The sequence below is a fragment of the Paralichthys olivaceus genome, chromosome 18 (genome assembly GCF_024713975.1).
Source record: "Paralichthys olivaceus isolate ysfri-2021 chromosome 18, ASM2471397v2, whole genome shotgun sequence".
NCBI lineage: Eukaryota > Metazoa > Chordata > Actinopteri > Pleuronectiformes > Paralichthyidae > Paralichthys > Paralichthys olivaceus.
The window spans coordinates 19,853,571-19,874,609 of record NC_091110.1 but is presented as its reverse complement, the minus strand read 5'-3'; the positions used below and the strand labels follow the sequence as shown (position 1 = coordinate 19,874,609).

Below are 21,039 nucleotides of genomic sequence, written 5' to 3'. Positions count from 1 at the left end.
AAGTGACACCTGTTTGTACATTTTTTATTTTCATAGTAAATGCTACAAAGATATTTTCATAAAGAGTTGGAACAAATATAAAAGACAAACAGACGATTAGTGTTCAACAGAAAAAATTGAAAATGTTTTAAAAGAAAAAAAAAACCTCTTTAATTTATTTACAGTAACAGTCAGTAGCTCTGACATCACTAATGTCTAGGCCCCGCCCACATGCAGTCCAGGTAATGACGTTGACCAATCAAGACTCTCGTCTCATTTACATGCAACTGTTGTTCGATTGATGAGCCGACTTTTTTTTCAGTTACTATGGCAACCAGCAAACAAACAGTAAGTGCTGAATATATAACAAACACATTTTTTAATCTCTGATTCCATTAAATAAATTCAGACTAAAAGATAAAAATTTAAAAACTTATTTATGAAAATAAGCAAAAAAAACTTTACCCCAAAACAACATGATGGAAGCCACTGATTGGTCAGAAACATTTCCTGGATTCACACTTAAAAAAAAAAAAAACAATCGAGGTGGGCGTGGTCTGTTTGACTGATGTGTGTAAATAATTTTTCAGCTGTCAGAAAATAAAACATGACAAACATAAAAAGAAATAAAATTAATAAAAACACAATAAATAAAAATAATCAGTTTATATTAGTGCTGACAGCTGATTGGTCCTCAGCAGTGGAATCCTTTTTAGTGTTCAATCCGTTGCCATGGTTACAGTAGTGATGGGACGTGGCTGTCACCTGTGTCATCACACCTGCAGTGCGCCGCTCTTTATTTTGAGCTTATTTTGTAAAACTTTATTTTCTGTGTTTTTAGCTTCACATTGACATCACGCTAACTGATCATGTGACTTGCCAACAGCTACAACGCTAACCGGTCACATGACCGGCACACTGACGTCATGCTTACTGATCATGTGACTGGTCGGTGTTGACATTTTAGTGTTTTTTGTTCTTTAAGTTTTAACAAAGTTTTGGTTTACGTTTGAATCTGATATCTATTTGAATATTATTCCTCAATATGTGATCATTGATTCCTGATCAGGACTTTGATGTAGATTCTAACTCAATTCAGTGTAATCAGACACATTTAAACAGAGCAAGAAAACCTGCTTCATTCATGAATGTAGCAGGTAGTAATGTAGTAATGCTATTAGCTGAGCATTATGGATCGATCCGCTGTGGTGTCAACACGTCACGTTAGTGTTTAGCTACATGCTAACATCCCGGCATTGTTAGCACCCAACAGTGTTACCTTGTTTATAATGTAGTTTAAAGAGTTTAGCTAAATGCTAAATATTAACAGAGGTTGTAACATGTGTCCGCCTGCTGACCACGCCCACCTGACACAAAAGTGACTCGTCTTTTCTGACGGCGTGCTGTGATGGCGTTCTGCTGCCGAGGACGGGACTTCACCCTCTTCCGTTTCTGATGATGTCATCACTTCTTCTTGATGGCGGTGAGGTCTCGCTGCAGCTCAGAGAACTTGGGTCGGTCCTCAGGATTGTACTGCCAGCAACGCTGCATCACTTTGTACACATCGTCAGGGCACCGCTGAGGACACGCCATCCTGTATCCTAGCAACCAGGAGGAGGGGGGGTGTCATTTATACACTGTATGTCATCATTTGAACCATGTGATACAAGGTCGTGTCTATCTAGATATGATGTCAAATGATCACTTCGTTTTTTAATGATGAACTGATTAATGTAATCAATTACTTAACTGATGAGGCCTAAACGCCGGCTTTACCTTTTTCCACCTGCTCTCGAGCCTGCTGATTGGTCATCCCAGGATAAGGACACACCCCCAGGCTAAAGGTTTCCCACAGCAGGATCCCGTAACTCCACACATCACTCTCTGAGCTGTAACGACCTGCAGCAGCCAATCACAGAGCAGGGCAGTCAGACCAATTACAGCAGGACACAGAGCACACAACTGCTTTACACATGGCGTTACCATAGTTCAGGGCTTCAGGCGCCGTCCATTTGATGGGAATTTGTTTGAGTCCGGATGAAGAATAAATGCCGTCATCCTCCTGACGACTCATCCCAAAGTCACTGATCTTCAACACGCTGCCCTCCCCCACCAGACAGTTCCTCGCCGCCAGGTCCCTGAGGTTAAAGGTGGAGGTTAAATCAAGGGACTGCAAGTTTAAAGTGGGACTTCAATTTGCTCCATGTCTGAGCCGCCATTAACGGAAACCTTTAATGCTGCTTGGGTTTTTTTGTTCTGATCTTCAAAAGATTAACGAGCATTAAGGAAGTTTCTGGAAGACCATACGATGTGTTCACAGAATATAAGACACCACATCACTCCATTACCTGTGGATGCAGTTCTTGCTCTCAAGGTACGCCATACCGGCGGCAGCGTCAACAGAGAAGCGAACAAGCTGCTTCGTTTTCAACTCGTCTTTCTTCTTCCTGAGAAAGGACAGGAAGTCTCCACCTGACAGAGACGGCAAGCGTCACACAAACACACCTGTTAAACACTTGAACCAATGAGAAATCAGCAACAGGCAGGTGACGCTCCACCCACCAGGAACCAGCTCCATGACGATGTAGATCGGTTGTCGCTGCGTACAAACGCCAATCAGCTTCACGATGTTCGGGTGGTCGTACTGCTTTAGTATCCTGCAGCAAAACACAGACAAGCAGCATGAGACACCAGCCCATCACACGGTTGACGAAGATGGCCGCCCACATTGAGTATAGAGGTTTCTTTCAGTTGGTCGGGAGTTATTTCTTTTCTCAGTAACAATCCTGCTCATTGTTGGTTTTCTGTATCATTTTTGAGGTCTTGACTTCACTGGGCCTTGAGATAATGCATGCAATGATTGCGCTTTTCTAATAAAATTTAATTCACAAAACAAAAACTAAGGAGTTGAATCTCAATTCAATAAAGTGTTTGTTGCAGTGATCGTAGAACTGTTATTTTCAGGGTTCATGTGAAAATCTGACCTGGCCTCAGACAGGAAGCGGATCTTCAGCTCTGGAGGTAAATCCTCTTTACACGTTTTAACAGCCACCGGCGTTTTGTCGCGCTGCAGTGTCCCTTTAAACACCTCGCCAAAGTTACCCTGGCAACAGGCAGACAGTGGGGCATGATGGTTAATGGAGGCAGAGAGAGGTTACACATGTTTAAATGGTTACACTGAGGGCGTGTGCTGTGTTGTCACCTTTCCCAGCAGGTCCCCGAGCGTCACGTCCTCATGGTTCAGGATCCACTTCTTATCCTGAAGTCAGTCAGTCAATCAATCACTGGGCTCAGACATGCTATTGTGCTCATGTATGTGTAGGTGAACATATGAGTGGTTACCTTGACGACGGGGTTGAGAAGAACAACTCCAGACTTTTTGGTGATGACCTGCTTGGTGGAGAAATGATGCTCGATGAGCTGAGGGATTGTGGAGAAACCTGTCCCTTCAAAACGGTACTGATTCTACCAGAGAGAGAGCGGAGGGAAGAACAAGTCAGTGTCTTATTATTACAGAGATTTCAAAATTATATTCAAATCTATTTTTTAAGTGTAGTTGTTCAAAGAATGTTTTAACAATACGTACGTCGGCGAACTGGATGATGAAGTGTCGTCGCTGCTCATCAGAAAACACCGACAGGACGTACTCGCCTGGTTTACCGTGACTCTCCCTCACCAGGAAGTCTCCCTGTTGCCGTAGCAACTCCTGAGCCTCAGTGCGCGGGATAGCACCATGATACCACTCCTGCTCCGCAAGGGGGCGGTCCGAGGTGGGGATCACATCAAAGAACTGCTGCATGGGAGGGGACAAACTCTTTACAACAACCAAACACACAGCATCAGTCACTTCACGTTTATCCAATCAGAGTGAGAGTCTCACCGAGGAGGAGGAGCCAAGCATTGATTTAGGAGAACGAATCATTCCAGCGAGAGAGTGACGCAGCGTGTCGAAACGAGATGTCTTCTCCTTCGTCTTATCCTTAACGCACGCACACACAAACAAACAAACAAACAAACAAACAAACCTGTCGTGTTTAAACATATAATTGAAAAAAAGGAGCATTTATTTTGAAAGTCTTCTGTAGTTCCTGTGCAGATTTACGGTAGATCCCACAGAACGAGCGTCGTCCTCATATGGCAGTGCAGGGGGAGGCGGTGGTGGTGGAGGGGAGGTGGTGGCAGCAGCCATCTTGTTGTCCAGCAGTGCCTTCTGGGAGGCGAGGCGAGCCTCAGATCCACGCAGTGATTGGACAGCGTGACGGAGCTCGAGGAGAGAGAGTTTCTGACTGAGCAGCAGCACACAGCTGAGGGCGAGAGAGATAGAAATGAGGAGAGAGAGAGATACAGAGAGAGATGAAAACAGACGAGACTCACTCGCTCCTCCGCTCGCCATCTTGCTGACTTGTCTGAATCTTGTTGTCGAGGTCATCGGCCAACGCCTCCTTCGTCCTCAGGTTCTGCTGAGTGAGTGTCAGCTCCTCTGTTGCTGACGACATCCTGAAAACAAAATCAGTCGCAGATTTTATCTTAACAGGAAACAGTGAAGTGACAGTTTTATTTTTTCAGTAGCTCACATGGCCTGCAGACTGTCAGCCGTCAGCGTGTTCCAGAGAATCTCGTTGGCCGGCAGGTTGTCCGTCTCCTCCAATAGAGTCGTGTCAAACTCCACGGTCGGCTCCGGAGTCTCTGGGGACCTGAGGGAGAGGCAGACACTGTTACCTCGGTACACAGGAGAGAGATTTTTACCACAGTAACCACAGAGTGTGTGATGCTGGGACCTGTAGGCATCAATGAAGTGTTGATACTCAGCGAGCGGATCGATCTGCTGAACAGCTGCGGAGATTTCCTGATGAACTTTAACGATGTCGTCGGTCAGAAGACTGCTGATCTCACAGTACTCCTCCAGGATGCTCTTCCTGCAGTAATTTAGTAGTAATAGATTACATTTACTGCTGAAACACAGAGGTACCCGCTCAGTTAGCGGTGAATGTGTCAGGGGTCATGTGACTCACAGTGCGAGCGTCATATCCTCCTGCATCCTCTGCAGAGCGTCGAGCAGAGCAGGCGCAGCGTGGCGTCGGTGGTCGTCCTGCTGCTTTCTAGCACCGCACACCGCCAACACATACTGGTTATGAAGGTTGTGCAGCTTGGCAGTGACTTTGTCGTAACGCTCACGGGCGCGCTCTGCCTCCCGGCCTGTGATTGGATCGGAAGCAGGGAGGGGGAGAAAAAACGTCAACAACTTCTTCACGTTGGAACTAGAAGCTCTCCAACACAAACTGATCACAGATCATAAAAAACCTTTTGTCAGAGCTTCTTTGTATTTTTCTTTGGCATTGTTTGCGTCACGGCTCAACTGACGATACGTCGCCTTCAGCTTCTCCAGGTCACTCCTGGTTACCTATCAACAACACACACCAGATTAAGGACGGAAAAACCAGATGAGATGATGCTGTGTTTCAGATTATTTCCCAGCAGACCTTGTGATTGTGGCTCTCTAGCTGCTGATGAAGACTCTGGTAGCTCTTCTTCACCTGCTGCTTGTCTCGTATCAATGTGGCGAGGCGGTGCAGAGGACCTGAGTTCAGCTCGTCAGCGTGACTCCTCATCACCCGCCCCAACGCCTCAGTCTGACGAATCACCTGCGACCATGACTGACACACACACAGAGAGAGAGAAAAGAAGGTCTGACTGTGGATCTGACACTGGGCCAAAGACACTGGGACTGAATGAACAGGTAAGACCGCTCACCTTGCTGACTGTGCTGACGTAGTCAGCAGCTTCCTGTTTTTCAGTTTGCTGAGTCATGTTAAGCAGCAGAGCAGCGTACTCCTTATCGCTCTTCACCCGCAGAGTCATGAATCGCTTCACTGTCTCCAGCAGCTAGAGGGCGACAAACACACACCTCTTATCTGACAGCCTTTAAATGTTTTTTTTTTTACAGTGTAGATGTCAGTTGACTAAACCAGCCACTAGGGATACTCTTTTGGGTAGTTCTAGTGCCGGTCCCAAGCCCGGATAAATGGTGAGGGTTGCGTCAGGAAGGTCATCCGGCGTAAAACTTGTGCCAAAACAAACATGCGGATCACAAATAGGAGGGGTAGTGGATATATGCAGATGATCCGCTGTGGCGACCCCGAAAAGGGAGCAGCCAAAAGATGAGGAAGAAGAAGAAGATGTCAGTTGACTCATGTCAACACTGATCTGAGGAGCTGATCTCAACACGTCTCAACTTAACATGTAACATACATGTTTCAGAAGATAAGATCATTAAACGTGGGCTCTGACACATGTGAACTTCAGCGAGACAAACCTTTAACTCCCAGTCCTGCAGCTTCAGTAAACCCTCATGGGAATTCCTCAGATCTCGACCAAACCCCATCCTGATCAGTCCCACGCGCACACTAACACAGACACTAACGGCGAGGGCGAGCAGGGAATGATTGCATGGTCATCTGTGGAGAGAGAGAGAGAATAGAGGTTAAAAGTCAGTGTAACAAAACATGATCACATGTCACAGTAAGACATGACAGCTGACAGGACATACACGTGTTTTTCTACACTGACAAGTCAACATCATTGATACGCTTCATGACACTGACGTGAGATGTGGTTTTTAAACTGAACAAACTGAAGCTGCTTCAAACTGATTTAAAAAACTCCACAGCATCAAAAACACAGGGAACCAGTGAGTCAAACAAATGAAGTGAAGTCTTGATTAAACCTCTCAATTCATCTAGACATTCAGCTCCACCAACGCTGACGTTAAGTCGATGCTAACAACTGCGGCTCCTTAAAACACACGGGAGAGTAAAGTGAAGATGACAGTGGCCAGGCCTCCTCGTTAAACTAAAGGAAACTAAAGTTAGGCTAGTGTTAGCCACTCCTGTGGGAAAGTGAAGTCAGGCTAACTCTAGCCACTCCTCTTCATTAAAGCCAATGGGAAAGTGAAGTCGCGCTAACTCGAGCCGCTCCTCCTCGTGAAAACCTCCGGTGAAGCGAAGTTAAACTTTGATCTGTGGGAAACAAACTAACAGAGACAGTCGCGTGTTTTCTTCCTGCTCGTGAGGTGAAGAAAGGCTGGAGGAGGAGTGGGACAGTCGGGAGGGGGCTCCCTGTTTTTCCACTTCTCTTCGGCTCTTTTCAGCCGCAGTCACGCACCGGGAAGCGGCTTCGTTCTTCGGCGGACTCGCTGTCCGGTCACCGCGTGTCTCTGACGTCCTCCGCCGGGACCATCTCCTCCTGTTCTCCGTGTTTTTCTCCTCCGCACCCCCGGCTTCTCCTCCTGTCGTCCGGTCTCAGAGCTAGGTGGCTAACGGCTAACAGGGAGGGGCTTCCGCGGGAAACGGAAAGGGGGAAAGGGGGGAGGGGGGGGGGGGTCTTCATTTAAACAAAAAATAAAATCTTGAACATATTCGATCATCTCTAATACATTCATCATTTTAATATCAGTTTGTATTCATACGTTATTAACAAAGTGAGGATAAGATGAATAATGTAAATAAGATGAAGATAAGAAACTCTGAGTTTACAGAAAAAAACTTTTATTTTAAACTTTAAAATCTAAATTATTGATTGAATTATGAAAACCTGCAGTAGTTTCATCATTCTGTATATAAAACGAGTATTTTACATGTTTTTCTCTTTTATATTCTTTAAATTTAAACAATGTTAGAAAAATAAGTGTGGGAGGAGCTTGATGAAATGAATGAAACAGAAAAACAGTTTCTGTTCGACCGGTTATACACACACACACACACACACACACACACACACACACACACACACACGCACGCACACACACACACACACACACACACACACACACACACACACACACACACAAACACACACACACACACACAATCATATTGACCATGCTGATCACATTTATTATATTGACTTTATTGATTATATTGAACATGGAGCTCCTGAAAACACTTGAAACAAAACTTCAGTCATGATAAAACTTTGCTCTTCTTCTCTCTGCTGACAGTGTAGAAAGAAGATGATGATGAAAACTCATGAATCAGAATAAAAACAGAAGAATAGAAAACAGCAACACGCAGATGATCTTTCCTGATGGAATCTCACTGACGAGTCAAAGAGTAAAACATTCAAATATATAATGTAAAGAAAGATTCTTCTCTTTCTTTAGATGATCATAAATGATATCAGATCTTTTCAAACAATGCAAGCACAGAGAGAGCTCTGGAGAGAATGGCTGGAGAGAGGTAAAGTAACACGGGGGGGTCAGGTTTGAGGTGAGAGTGGTCGAGTTCAATAGAGAATGAACAGGGAGGGAGGGAGAGAGAGAGAGAGAGGCATCGTCATGTGGTAGAACAGGTTTGGGCGAGGCGGTAGAACGAGCCTCACACACACAGTAAAAAGGAGAGAGAGACAGATTTTTACTGTTGCTGTTGTTTCCTTCAGTTTGAGACTTGACTTCAGAAGAAAGAAGATAAAACCCAGAGAAGAAGAAGGAGAAGACATTGGGGGTTCTTTACAACCAGAGAGTGAAGAAGAAGAAGAAGAAGAAGGAGAAGAAGAAGGAGAAGGAGAAGGAGAAGGAGAAGTAGGAGAAGAAGAAACCCCTGTGGCCTCTGAACAGGTGAGTCTGAAACTAATGTGGGCTCTCACTTTATCATTGTTGTCTTAAACTTCAGCTTTCAACCAAAACAGAAATATTATCGGATGAATGAAGTAAAGGTGTCTTCAATCAGTGCAGGAGGAAGTACGTCTGAAACTATGTACTACAGTAAAACTACAAATACTTCACTAAAACTGCAGGTACCCCAGTAAAGTTAAAAGTACAAGGATCACGTTGACATAAATATATCAGCTTTTTACTTTATCGTCTTTTACATGCAGATAGAAGAGATTAGTGAACATGTGATCTGGGCCTAAAACACCAACAGAAGAGTCACTGTTGGTGTTTTCTGTGGAGAAATGTTTGACTCGTGTGATAAAAGAAACTAGCGCGACTATAAACAGTCCACAGAGATGAAGGCTGAGCCCAAATATCACCGTTCTGTACCAGAAGAACCAAAATACTGGCTGTCGCTCCCAGAGGCTAATCTGTTGTCAGATGTTAGCCAATGAGCTACAAGATTGGCAAACATGTGACCTATCGTGTCATTACCTGTCGATCCACAGGTCACGTTAAACGTTAATGCTAAGCTCAGAGGCTAGAGGTACACGTCAGGTCAGCCCTGCTAACGCTCAATCAGAGTTTAGACTAACTCAAGTTCAGGCACAGGTCAGGTCAGCTGTGCTAATGCTAGCTCAAAGTTGAAATCAAGTCAGGTAGCCATTCTAATGCTAGCCTGCCCTTCTACTTCTTCCCCCTCTTCCCTCCATCGCTCTTAAACTCTCTCTCTTTTTGTCCATCCTCCACAGAGCTCCCTCACTGATTGGTCAGATTTAGCGCGGCCTCCTGTGACACGCCACCATGTCATCGAACATCAACATTTCCCTGGACAATCCGTACGGTCAGGTGACTATCCCAAGGGCTAAGCTACGCTCCACTGATGGTGTTGCCACGGTGATAGCAAATCCAATGGTTCTGAATAGTAATGATGGGAACCCGTACGGGTCACCGAACGCTGACCCCCCACCATACATGGTGAAGGAAGATGGAGGGAGGGACGAAGAGGAGGTGAAGGGGTGGTGCGCCTGCTGCTACCGCTGTAGGAGGAGCAAGTGATGTCACGGCAGCAGGATGTGACGTCAAAGTAACAGGATGTGATGTCATGGCACTAGGAGGATTGTGATCGGCTCAGATTTATTTATTCATCAGTTTTTCTCCCAAGATGATGTCAGAGAAATGAAGGATGGTAGGAAAGGACACAACTGAGGAGGTGAAGGAGGAGAAGGAAGGAAGGAAGGAAGGATCACAAACTTGAGGAAGTTGTTTCCATAATGCAACTATTTTGTGTTAGTTCAAGTAAAACTGTTTAAATTTCTGTTTGTTTAGTTAAAACACTTTCTAGATAAAACATTATTGAGACCAAACTTCCAGGCTCATTTCCTGAAACAGGCTCCACCCCCTGAGGAAGGCCATGAGCTGAAAGCCTCGGATGAAAAACAACCTGAACTCGATGTCTCTGCTGCTTCTAAACTTTTATTTTATTTAACATTTACCAAACAAAATAACAAGTTTAGTTTTAAATGTCTGTCTGATGGTTTTATTAGTTTCTGTTACGGTGTTTGAAAAGGAAAGGAAAGACATCATTTACACCTCGTGGGAGCGGATCAGACCCAAGATGGCCGCTGCTGATGTTACTGGTTATTTATCGATCTTAAGAAAATATATTAACGTCTTTGTTTAATAGGTTTGTTATTTCAGTACTCACTTAAAATACAAATTATATACATTAAACTTTATTAATCTCAGTTTAAAGTTCATTCATTACAGTTTAAAATTAATTTACTTCAGAATCGAAACCTCTGAGGATATTTTATTTTATATCTGTGACTTTGCAATAATCCCACAGACAGTGAAGATGAAGTTGATTATAGATTATTAATGATTTATTTTTTTGTTTGTACATATTTTATATTTCATGCTGATTTCTCTGCAGGTGAAATGTTTTCATTCAGGAAGTGTTAGAGAATAAAGTGTTTATATTTTTCATATCAATGACTCTGTGGAGTGTCAATACGAGGAGACAGTGGAATGTGGTGTTTGAGGTTTACTGTTGAAATAAAAACCTTGTGAAGAAGATGTTCAGTCTTTTTTAAACATGAAACAGAGTTAACGTGTGATTTCATGGTAGAGTCGAGTCGAAACATGATTAAGCATTTGGGAATTCTATAACGATCCGTCACATGCTTCAGGTGTGATGCTCATATAAACCACACCCACAAAGGTGTTGGATGTGAGTTGCAATCATGGGACTAAGAAACTTTCACAAAATGTGAGAGAGGAAATTGTTTCATTGCACCTGAAGGGAACTGAAGATCATTCCATTCAGAGCTTTGTCAGGAAGTTTATAACTTATGATGCAGCTGCCTGGGCGAGTAAGAGATGACCTGATGAAGACAAGTGCTTCACTGAATAAACAAGGACTCCATGACCTGACTCAGGACTGCTCTCCACTCTTCACCGAGAGGAGCAGAGGTGCAGAAGAATTTACCAGGAGGAAGTTGGACTGCAGAGTCTCAGGAGACAGTTTCATGGACTGATGAAACTAAACTGGAACTGTTCGGACACATGGACCAGTGAGTCTGGTGCTGCAGGAACCGTGTAGCTCATCGACTCCCTGAAATACCAGAGCAATTAAAGGAGGAATGTGACGCCTTCAGTGAGAAATTGAATCCTGGTGATCCTTGGACTCTCCAGCAGACAGACAGCGATCCTAAGCAACCTGCAAATCAACCAAAGGTTGGTCGAGAAATAGATCCTGAAGCGGCCTTGTCAGTCACTGGATTTAAATCCCATTGAAAATATTTGGTGGGATTTAGAGAAAGCAGTTGCTGCACAGAAGCCATCGAACATCATCGATCTGAATGTAGAGAATGAGCAAAGATACCAAGAGAGAAGTAAGAAGCTTGTTATTAATGTTATTATGTGGAGCAAGTATCAATCAGAAGCTCCCCATTAAAATCACAAGACAAGGTTAATGACATCAGATTCTGTCCAGAGGATATAAATCTGTCATGAATAAATCAATGTTAGATTGTTATCAAATTGTTTGATGTATTCAAGCAACTAAATATGCATTGAGGTGTTTAAAATGTTTTTCCGGTTGTTTTCAAACATGTTTAGTTGTTATTACTAGTGTTATTCACTATTTAGTATTAATTTCAATATAACTTAGTGACATTTCTATGAATAAAATAAATGAAATTTAAATTGATAAAGATGAGCTTGTTTTTAAAGTTAATACAAGTGTCCCAGATTACAGAGTGATCTGTCCCACACTATCAAATTCAGGCAGAATTGTGTGGCATTAAGAAAATTGTCCTCTGAGGACGACGTCTCTTCTCTTTCTTCTGTTGTGGTTAGAAAACATCTGAAGAATCACAGAAAGGTATAATATGTTGATCTAATGTGTAAATTATATCTAAATAAAAAATGTTAAAGTCACAGATTAACAGAATTTCCCCAACATACATATATATATACATATATATATTTGTACACACACATGTACATACATAAAGTCTCAAGTCTCTCTCTCTTTGTTGCCATGGTGACAGCGGTCTGTCCACACTGAGCTGTAACCTGATCGACTCACCTGAGAGAAACTCCACTTTCTATTGGTTGATCAGATTACAGGTGAGATTATCGATTGTTTAGATATGTGAACTGATGTTACTTGTTTTGTACTTGAGTTTCCTGTTACAGACACTTTTTGTTTTTTATGTTTCCTGTTGATTTTATGATAAACTGATTCAAAGACTCAGTGTTGGCCGAGTGAGGCTGAATTATTGATGAAGGTGAGTCTCTCTCTCTCTGTCTTTCTCTCAAACAGCGGCAGAGGAACGACAAGAACGAAAGAACAGAGAAGGAAGGAAAAAGCAGAAAAAGAACAGCGGTGGTGGAAAAAACTACCAAAAAAACAAAGGACAAAAAGATAAAGAATAAAACAAAAGGAAGGAGGGAAAACCCTGCGAAATAAAGGACGAGTAGAGAGGAAAGAACAAGAAGAAAGACAAAACCAACAAGAGAAAGAAAGGTGATATAAAAGAGAAGATAAGAAAAACTACAGGACATGAGAACCAGAGGGTGAAAAGGAGAAAGAAGAGAAATAATCCAAAGAAGAAATGTAAAGAAGAACAAGAAAAAAGAAAAACAGGTGTTAACTTCATCTGACCAATCAGGGAGCAGCAGGTGAGGATGAAGCATATTTAGATTTTGATTTGAATGAAGAAAGTTTATAATTTATTTTATGTTTTTAACTGTTTATGTAAGATTACAAATATATTATGTAGTACATCTATTACATTACTACATATTACTACATTAGAACCTTTTTGTTCTGCTCTGACATTTGTGTCTATATTTGTATGATTTTAGAAATATAATAGGTAGTACATTTATAATATTATTTATTTGTAAATGTGTACTACATATATGTCATTTATTACTAAGCATAATAATATATATGTTTGCACTTATTTTCTTTATTTCACCTCTTAAACCTGGACTCACCAGTTCTAGTCTGGTTCAGGTCTGGTTCAGGTGCTAGTCGGGCCCTTGTTTGGTTCCGGCCCTTGTTTGGTTCTGGCCCTTGTTTGGTTCCGGCCCTTGTTTGGTTCCGGCCCTTGTTTGGTTCTGGCCCTTGTTTGGTTCTGGCCCTTGTTTGGTTCTGGCCCTTGTTTGGTTCCGGCCTGCTTCAGGTTCTTGTGATTAGTCATTTAACAATAATGATTCTAAGCAGGAACTTTCTTGTCCAATCAGAAAGAAGATGTCTGATGACAGGAAGAGAGAAGAGGAAGAGACATGTCCGCCCCTCCCTCCCCCGCCCTCATCCTCCGCCATGGAGACGATGATGTCTCTGGGGAGGCGGGACTTGGTTTGCATCGTCTGTTTCGGTAGTTATGACCTGGCGACGCGGTTGCCACGACGACTGCACTGTGGCCATGCCTTCTGCCAGGCGTGTCTGAAGAGGCTGGACACGGTTATCAATGAACAGGTGAGCAATGACATCATCAGCAGTCACCTGAGTTTAGCTTCTAAGCTTTAAACTCGTTCACTATGTAAACGCCTTCACCGCCTCCAGGTGTGGATCCCGTGTCCTCAGTGTCGACAGAACACGCCACGGCCTCGTGGAGGAGCAGCAGGTCTGGACCTAGACTTGGCGTCATTCCTGGGCATGAAGGCCCAGCAGACCTGCACCTCCTCCTGCTCCTCGTCATCCTGGAGCTCTGGCCTCAGGGAAGGGGCGCTGGCTGGAGCAGTGACCCAGGATGGGAAACTGTGGCTGGGGAAGGAGGCCACAGATGATGGCTGGTCACATGGAGGTCTGGCAGAGCCACGATTCCATCGCTATGGCAACTGTTGCCCACCGCTGTCCTACTGGCAGTGCTGCTGGTTCTGCTGCCCGCGGCGGGGCTAACAAAGGGGCGGGGCTAACAAAGGGGTAGGGCTCAGACTTTGATTAATTTCTTCTTGTAAGAACTGAAAAAACTTAAAACTTAAAAATAAAAAAAACCTGCAACTGAAACACGTGATTCATTATTTATTCACATTTAAAAACAGCAGTTAGTCAGTATAACTAGTTTTTGTATTTTACATTTTATTTTATTATTTATAATCAAATATTTAACAAGAACAGAAGAAAATAATAAGAACAATTAATACTTCTTTAAAGCGAAACCTCAACAGGTCAAAAACGTGATCATCAACCTTCAAGCACTCAAACTATGAATGGACGGACAAACTTTATTTAATGTATAACATCATAAAGTTATGAAAAATATAAATTTGTCTTTTTGTTAAATAAAGTTCAGTGCAGGTCTGAGAGTTCCTTACGTCACTCGTCCACCTAACTGAACTATAGAAAATCTGTGGAGGGGCTGTATGAGAACAGAGAGAGGAGGGGGGGTGCAGAGAGAGAGAGAGAGAGAGAGAGAGAGAGAGAGGATAGAGAGAGAGAGAGAGAGAGAGAGAGAGAGGATAGAGAGAGAGAGAGAGAGAGAGCGAGAGCAAGAGAGAGAGATGGTTTGGCATCTTCCTATCATGAGGCACATGGCATTTTGGGAGTCATGGTAAACAAACATGTCCTCTTCATGTCTTTCTTTACAAATAAAAATACCCACAATGCCTTAAATTTTCATGAGGCACCTCCCATGAGTCAGCCAATCAGAGGCTGCCGAGCCCCTCCCCCACTCGGATTCGCTGTCCCGGCTGTAGATTAAAGCTGAAGTCTTTCGGAGCCTCGAACAACAGAACGATGGTGGATCCGAGGTTAAACTCTCCGATAGCTTCCCCCCTCTGCAAGGCCACGCCCCCGTCATCCACAGAGACCACCCTGTCACACACAGCTGTCAACACACTGTTCACAACGTTGCCATTAGCAACGTAACTGTGGTCGTGGAACGAGCCTTTGCTGTAGCGGGGAGCGTTGGTCTTCAGCTCCTTGACGACGGAAACAAAAACAACGCGATCAATAATCATGTGATCAACGATTCTAAATAAAACATCGTTTTAATCTGGAAAAACATTCAAACATACGACTTTGTATATATTTATAGAAAAATAACAACACTTTAGCTTTTTCACTGCGTTAAAGACGAAAAATTACATTTGAATTACTCGACAAAAAAACTGCATCATTTCCTGTTCTCACCTCGTCAAAGTAAACCCTGATGGATCCTACGTTCGTGGCTCCGACCGCTGTTAACGAGAAGAAGCCGTGCTCCCATTGGCCGGTGAGGGCCACACGCTCGTTAAGACAGAAGAGTTCTTTGACCAATCGAGCCACACCAGGGTTGACTGACATTAACGAGCCTAACGAGGAGATGGAAAGGTGAAAAGCAGATTAACCAGAGACAGGTGATCAAGTGATCAGGTGATCAGATGAACAGGCGATCAGGTGACGCTCCCTCACCTGGGAAGTGTCGTCGAAGCTCCACCCTCCAGTCTGTGGGCGAATGGAAACAGTGATAATCACCTGGAGCAAGGTAAACAACAACGTGGAACAGGTCGTGATCAGGCGACGTCAGGAGGCGGTCCCTGAAGGACAGGGAGGACTCTGAAGAGAGGAAGGGGGGGGGGGGCAGCAAATGACTCTCAGATGCGTTATAATTAGAGATCTAATTAATATCTGATTGATTTCTTTATTGATCTGAGGTTGTGTGGGCGTGGTCTTACCATGGCCCCGCCCCTCCTGTGGACCCAGGAAGTTCTCCAGACTGTAGGTGACACCCTTCACCTGCTCCACCTCCGAGTTCTTCACCTGACCAAAGTGCAGGACCCGCCCGTCTGCTGGAGAGATCTGACAGGACGAACCAACGACCAATCAAATGACGGGAAAGTGTTTGTAAATCTCACCTCAGACTCTGATTGTGTGTTTAAGGAAGCGTTACCAGGCAGGAGGAGGTGCAGAGCGGTCTCACAGCAGGTTTGAGACGTCGACGGAAAAATTCCCCCAGATTCCTGTAGTGATGTAAGTCCTCCACCGCTGCCTCCTGGTGGACAAATAGAGAACAACATGAAATAAAAAAAGTTGGTGTCTCAGATGCGTCAGATTAAACGTCATCATCACCTTCATGTCGACCCCAAACGTCCAGATGTAGAGCGAGTACAATGGTTTACGGAGCCAGGTGGGAAGCTCCACGCCGTTCAGACGACCCCAGGCCCGAGAGAGGAGGCGAGTCGGAAACGAGTGGTACAATGACACCTGCAGGATAAAACAGGAAAATATAATCTCAACTATCTTTGCTCAAGACAGAAGAGAAAAATATTTGTTAGAATTTTTTAAAATGTAACTTTAACGAAGAAAGTGATGGAAGAAGAAAAAAAGTGAAGAGATGAGTGGGGAGGAAATGAAGGGAGGAGAAGAGGGGGAGGAAATGTCTCAACGAGGACATACATATATGGTCGTAAACCTTCCTCCCACTTTCCATTTATCCAATCAAAACCATTCCCCTGCTCCTCTTACCCGTTTGGCCAGCGGCCGCAGGGCACTGATGGACAAGACATAGCAGAGGAAGGCAATTGGCTGACGGCGCCAAGGGGCGGGTCGACACACACCGCCACGGAGCACGCTCAGACGATGACGAAGATCCAAACGAGGCACCTGGAGCCTGATTATTAATGAGATTTTACGAGATTTTACAAGATTTTGGGACCATGTGAGTGGGTTGGAGGAGAGAGGAAGAAAAAACACCTATAATAATCATTTTAAACTAAAAAAGAAAGAACTAACAGTTAAATGATGGTCGGTCAAATGACGAGTCAAAGTAAAGTGTTAGGTCTCAGTTAAAAACATTTTTAAATGTCTTTTTATTAATATTTGTTTAGGTTAAGTTTACATTTTTCACATTCAATTTTTTTAATCATTGTTAATATTCTATAGTCAGAAATCATTAAGATATATGTCATGTGACTCCGAGTCCGAGGTATAACTACTAAAATAAAAACAGATTAAAAAAAGCAAATATATTAAATATAAGAATAAATAAATACATTTATTATGAAATAATAAAAACCGATTAAAAAAACACAGATTTGTGTTTTTCTGTGTGTGAGTGGAGGAGGAGGAGGACTGACAGCACAAAACAGATGCTACGCTACAGCAGAGCTAGCAGGAATTATGCTAACGTGCTAAAACCTGGTTTGAAAACAAACCAATACAAATGAATGAATAAGTTAATCCACAGTGTTCGATGATGTCAATCGATCAACAAGCTGTTGTGACTGATCAATTTCCTGTAAATCCACTTTGATTAACCAATCAACAAGTTGTGCCAGGAGGGGGGGGGGGGTAACTGGGTTAGCACAGGATCAACTGGAAACAGGCTAAGCTAGGCTAAAATAGCTGATCTGATAAATTAGCTATTGCCCTGGAACACGCACACACACACACACACACAAACAGTAATCTCCTTATCTCCCTCTCTCTCTCTCTCTCTCTCTCTATATATATATATATATATATATGTTGTTGCTGTTTTCAGACATGAGCTTCAGGTAAAATCCAGAGAATCGTCTCCAGAGTTTGTGTTTCACATCTGAACAACACAGCAGCAACATGAGCCTCCTCCTCATTCTGTGGGTGAGAGGTGAAGCAGCCGGGTGCAGCAGACAGAGACAGGAAGTGACGTAGGAACTCAGACATCACGTGATCATGTTTACATCACCCCGACACCGTCGTCAGCTCTAATCACCACAAACTCTCTTCACATCTTCGTCTGTGTCGCCAGAGACATTTGTTTTCTATTTGTTTTGTCAGTTTTTGTGTCTGTCACACGTTAGAAGCTCTTAACCCCCCCCCCCCCCCCCCCCCCCCACATGATCACCAGAGGAAATACAGAGGAAGTTAAGTTCATGTCTGAAAGCAGCTTAACTTCCCTCTCTCTCTCTCCATGTTATCTATCTGTCTCTCTCTCTGTCTGTGTTCTCTCTCTCCATGTTATCTATATGTCTCCCTCTCTCTCTGTCGTGTGTCAGAGTCTCTCGCCCTCAGACAGTTTATTTAAACCATTGAATTATAAACTTCCCTTCATTCTTTCTCTTCACACTGTAAAAAATACATTATTCCACACATTTAAAAACTCCTCCCCTACGACTCCCCCCTCGCCCACCTGAATCGTGCCGTCGTTTTCCTCCTTACCCCCCTTCCTCCTCTTCCTCCTCCTCCTCCGTCTCTCGCACGCCTCACCTGACGCAGCAGGTCGCACTCATGTCTGCCGGCGGGGCAGCGGGACAAGGAGCTTACCATGAGCGAGAGACCTCCGCCGGAGATAGAGAGAGAGATGGCCGCAGACACATTTGGACCAGTTGACACGATTTAATATAGAGAAGAAGAAAGAGCTGATGTATCCACTGACACTAGAGAAGAAGTGACAGAGGAGGAGGAGGGGTGAGGTATTAATACTGAGGACACACCCCCTCCTCCTGCTCCTCCTCCTTTCAACATTAACATTGAAATGAGTTTATTTTGTCATTTTCAGACTTCTTACTTTCACTATGCTGTGTTATTTTATTGAATTTTATTTATCTGTGAAATGTGTTGTAATCTCGAGTCAATCAAAGCCTCCCTCTGTCCTGCCCAGTTACTGATTAACCAATCAGATCATGTCCCAAGCGAAAGCACAAATCAGGAGGCAGGTGGGACAGTGAGGAGAGGGGGCAGGGCCTATGTGAAGCAGTGATGTAGTGACCGGTCGGTGTGACATCGTCACGTCACAGTCAACTATCACCCAGTGGGACCATCACAGTGTCCGAACCAAACAAAGTGATGTTACTCAACTGTCAGATCTGAACCTCTGTACCGACTCAGGTGCACCTCACTTCCTTGTTTGATCTGTGCACACGTGTACCTGACATGTTATCTGGTACTTGTTTACTATGCTGTGAACGGACGGGTCCAGTCTACATCAACGACATGATTAAACCTTACACCCGTCCACTCCGCTCTCCATCGACCAATCGACTGCTCCCTCACTGTTTGTTGTCCTGGCTCCCAAATGGTGGAACGAGCTCCACGTTGACAACAGGACAGAAAGTCTCCACATCTTCCACCACAGACTGAAGACACATGTCTTCAGACTACACCTTCCAACCATCGTCAACTCTGGTGTTTATATTTAAAAATATATCGCACTTACATGTAGCACTTTGTACTTTGGCTTTTTGGAAGCTAATATACTTCCTTGATTGTTGCTGTTCTGGGTTTGTTCCCTCGTGGTTGATGCACTTATTGTGAGTCGCTTTGGATAAAAGCATCAGCTTCATAAATGTATTGTAATTGAATGCGCGTAACCGGACATGTAATCTGGCGTTTTTTTACCCCCAAGGGAAAAGAGCAGGCAAAGAGATAGGAGTGGGAGGTGAGGAGGATAAAGATGGAGAGATGATAAGAGAAAAGGAGGTGAAGGGGATGATCTCCTACCTGTGTGGGTGTGGCCAAAGCGGGTGGAGCCCCATCCTCCTGTTGACCCCTCCTTCTGTAGTGCTGGTAACCAAGGTAACCACCACCTGTCACCAACAGGATGGGAAGAGGCCGGGGACGAGGCAGGAAGCTCCGACCTGAAGAGAGACAGCTGATTGGTCCAAAGATGTGATAACACCTGGTCTCATGAGAAATCATCACCTGACACACGAACGACAACAAAACCTCTCATCTGATTCTTTATCAACATGAATATAAATATATATTGTGTAAAATATATGATCATTAATTATTATTTCACGTGTGCATGTTTGGTGTGAAAGATTCAATGTCTAGACAAACTCAAATATCAATTATATAACGACTGTAAAGTTGCAGATGAGTTTGTTTGAGATATTGATAAGAGACGAGTCGTCACCGCCTGATCTGTGTCAAAGTCCAAACTGTGAACTCTTCGTATGATCACATGACGCCACATGATGTCACAGTGTGGGCGTGTTGACAACACTTCCAACACACCAGAGACATAAAACTGATAAAGCGGAGAATCTCCTGCTGTTCACGCGTCCCAACTAAATTCTTTAGAAATGTAAAGGTGCAGAGCCTCACCTGTGCTGAGGAGGCGCTGTTGGCTGAAGCTCAAAGCAAAAACTCTGCAAACAACCGAGATCAAGTTTCATCATCACATCACTGTTAAATATAAATTCATCTGATTTCCATCAGTTGTTAATAATCAAATCACTTTCACACAGAACACCAGCTGATCACATGATGGTTAGTTATTCTATTTAAACCGCAGCTTCAGGTGAAACCTTCTTCTCACCTGAGCCGAATCTTACATCTCACACTCACACACGTCACCCATGTGTGACGTCACTGTTCACGCAACGTTTGGATGTCACGAATGATTTAAAATTAAATGGACATAAACTCTGAACAGAGTCCGGTCTGTGTCTCCTCGCGTGCGCGTCACGGACACAGCAACCGCTTTACTCCGTCACACGGAGGTCACACGTCACTGCCACGCGATGACATCACTGTAACATTTTCATTAAAGAGTAAAACAAACGTAAGAACCTGAGAAATGTTCCTCCGCGCGCACTCCTCAGGGGCGCCGCCATGTTCTGTTTGCGGAAGTGACGTCGGGACGTCGTTCGACGGAAGAGCGTCTCTATGTTTACGTAACGTTTCTATATATATATATATATATAATGAATTTATGTTGGAGAAGATTATAAAGGAGAAAAATATAAATGAGTTCTGTAGTTTTCTGTTTGGTTCATAAAGAAATGAACATGTTCTCTCTGACCTGACACCGGAAGTCATCATGGTCGTTTCAATGACGTGATCAAACTTGAGATCGTTCGTTAAAACTTGTTTTCGTTAAAAAGTAGAAACGAAAAATAAAGATAGAATATTCAAAAAAGGAAAATAAAGAACTATGACGAAAAATAAACGTTTAAATCAATTCATTTTTCTGAGGATCAAATTT

At 43.6% G+C, this 21,039-nt stretch overlaps 3 protein-coding genes and 1 long non-coding RNA gene across 10 annotated transcripts; 2 read left to right on the top strand and 2 right to left on the bottom strand.

The window, feature by feature from the left end:
- Positions 1–8: 8 nt before the first annotated feature.
- On the bottom strand, positions 9–7,310 carry fer (fer (fps/fes related) tyrosine kinase). 3 transcript variants are annotated; one of them, XM_020112090.2, is made up of 20 exons: positions 7,141–7,310; positions 6,293–6,434; positions 5,731–5,862; positions 5,460–5,633; positions 5,281–5,380; positions 4,992–5,175; positions 4,758–4,895; positions 4,554–4,673; positions 4,354–4,476; positions 4,082–4,283; positions 3,860–3,958; positions 3,566–3,772; positions 3,322–3,444; positions 3,182–3,238; positions 2,964–3,082; positions 2,542–2,636; positions 2,328–2,451; positions 1,963–2,117; positions 1,756–1,878; positions 9–1,580 (listed from the first exon to the last, which is right to left on the bottom strand). In XM_020112090.2, exons 2-20 carry the CDS (start codon positions 6,359–6,361, stop codon positions 1,444–1,446), a joined length of 2,481 nt encoding a protein of 826 aa, XP_019967649.1. In that variant the 5' UTR covers positions 6,362–6,434; positions 7,141–7,310; the 3' UTR covers positions 9–1,443. The 3 variants fall into 3 exon arrangements, with proteins under 3 accessions (XP_019967649.1, XP_019967651.1, XP_019967650.1); XM_020112092.2 differs by having other exon boundaries at positions 3,566–3,769; XM_020112091.2 differs by having other exon boundaries at positions 7,015–7,289.
- A 1,037-nt stretch (positions 7,311–8,347) lies between these two features.
- Positions 8,348–10,703, top strand: LOC109640862 (uncharacterized). Its single transcript, XR_002203533.2, has 2 exons — positions 8,348–8,590; positions 9,379–10,703. It is a non-coding gene; the product is annotated as an uncharacterized lncRNA (long non-coding RNA).
- A 1,975-nt stretch (positions 10,704–12,678) lies between these two features.
- On the top strand, positions 12,679–14,814 carry rnf224 (ring finger protein 224). Its single transcript, XM_069513721.1, has 3 exons — positions 12,679–12,817; positions 13,388–13,622; positions 13,710–14,814. Exons 2-3 carry the CDS (start codon positions 13,395–13,397, stop codon positions 14,043–14,045), a joined length of 564 nt encoding a protein of 187 aa, XP_069369822.1. The 5' UTR covers positions 12,679–12,817; positions 13,388–13,394; the 3' UTR covers positions 14,046–14,814.
- Positions 14,154–20,707, bottom strand: pisd (phosphatidylserine decarboxylase). 5 transcript variants are annotated; one of them, XM_020105060.2, is made up of 9 exons: positions 20,625–20,707; positions 20,157–20,200; positions 19,548–19,684; positions 16,197–16,367; positions 16,018–16,119; positions 15,803–15,926; positions 15,540–15,683; positions 15,279–15,439; positions 14,154–15,067 (listed from the first exon to the last, which is right to left on the bottom strand). In XM_020105060.2, exons 1-9 carry the CDS (start codon positions 20,666–20,668, stop codon positions 14,792–14,794), a joined length of 1,203 nt encoding a protein of 400 aa, XP_019960619.2. In that variant the 5' UTR covers positions 20,669–20,707; the 3' UTR covers positions 14,154–14,791. The 5 variants fall into 5 exon arrangements, with proteins under 5 accessions (XP_019960619.2, XP_019960621.2, XP_019960624.1 ...); XM_020105062.2 differs by having other exon boundaries at positions 16,197–16,331; XM_020105065.2 differs by lacking the exons at positions 19,548–19,684; positions 20,157–20,200; positions 20,625–20,707 and adding exons at positions 16,593–16,737; positions 18,372–18,565 and having other exon boundaries at positions 16,197–16,331.
- Between the last annotated feature and the right edge of the window lie 332 nt (positions 20,708–21,039).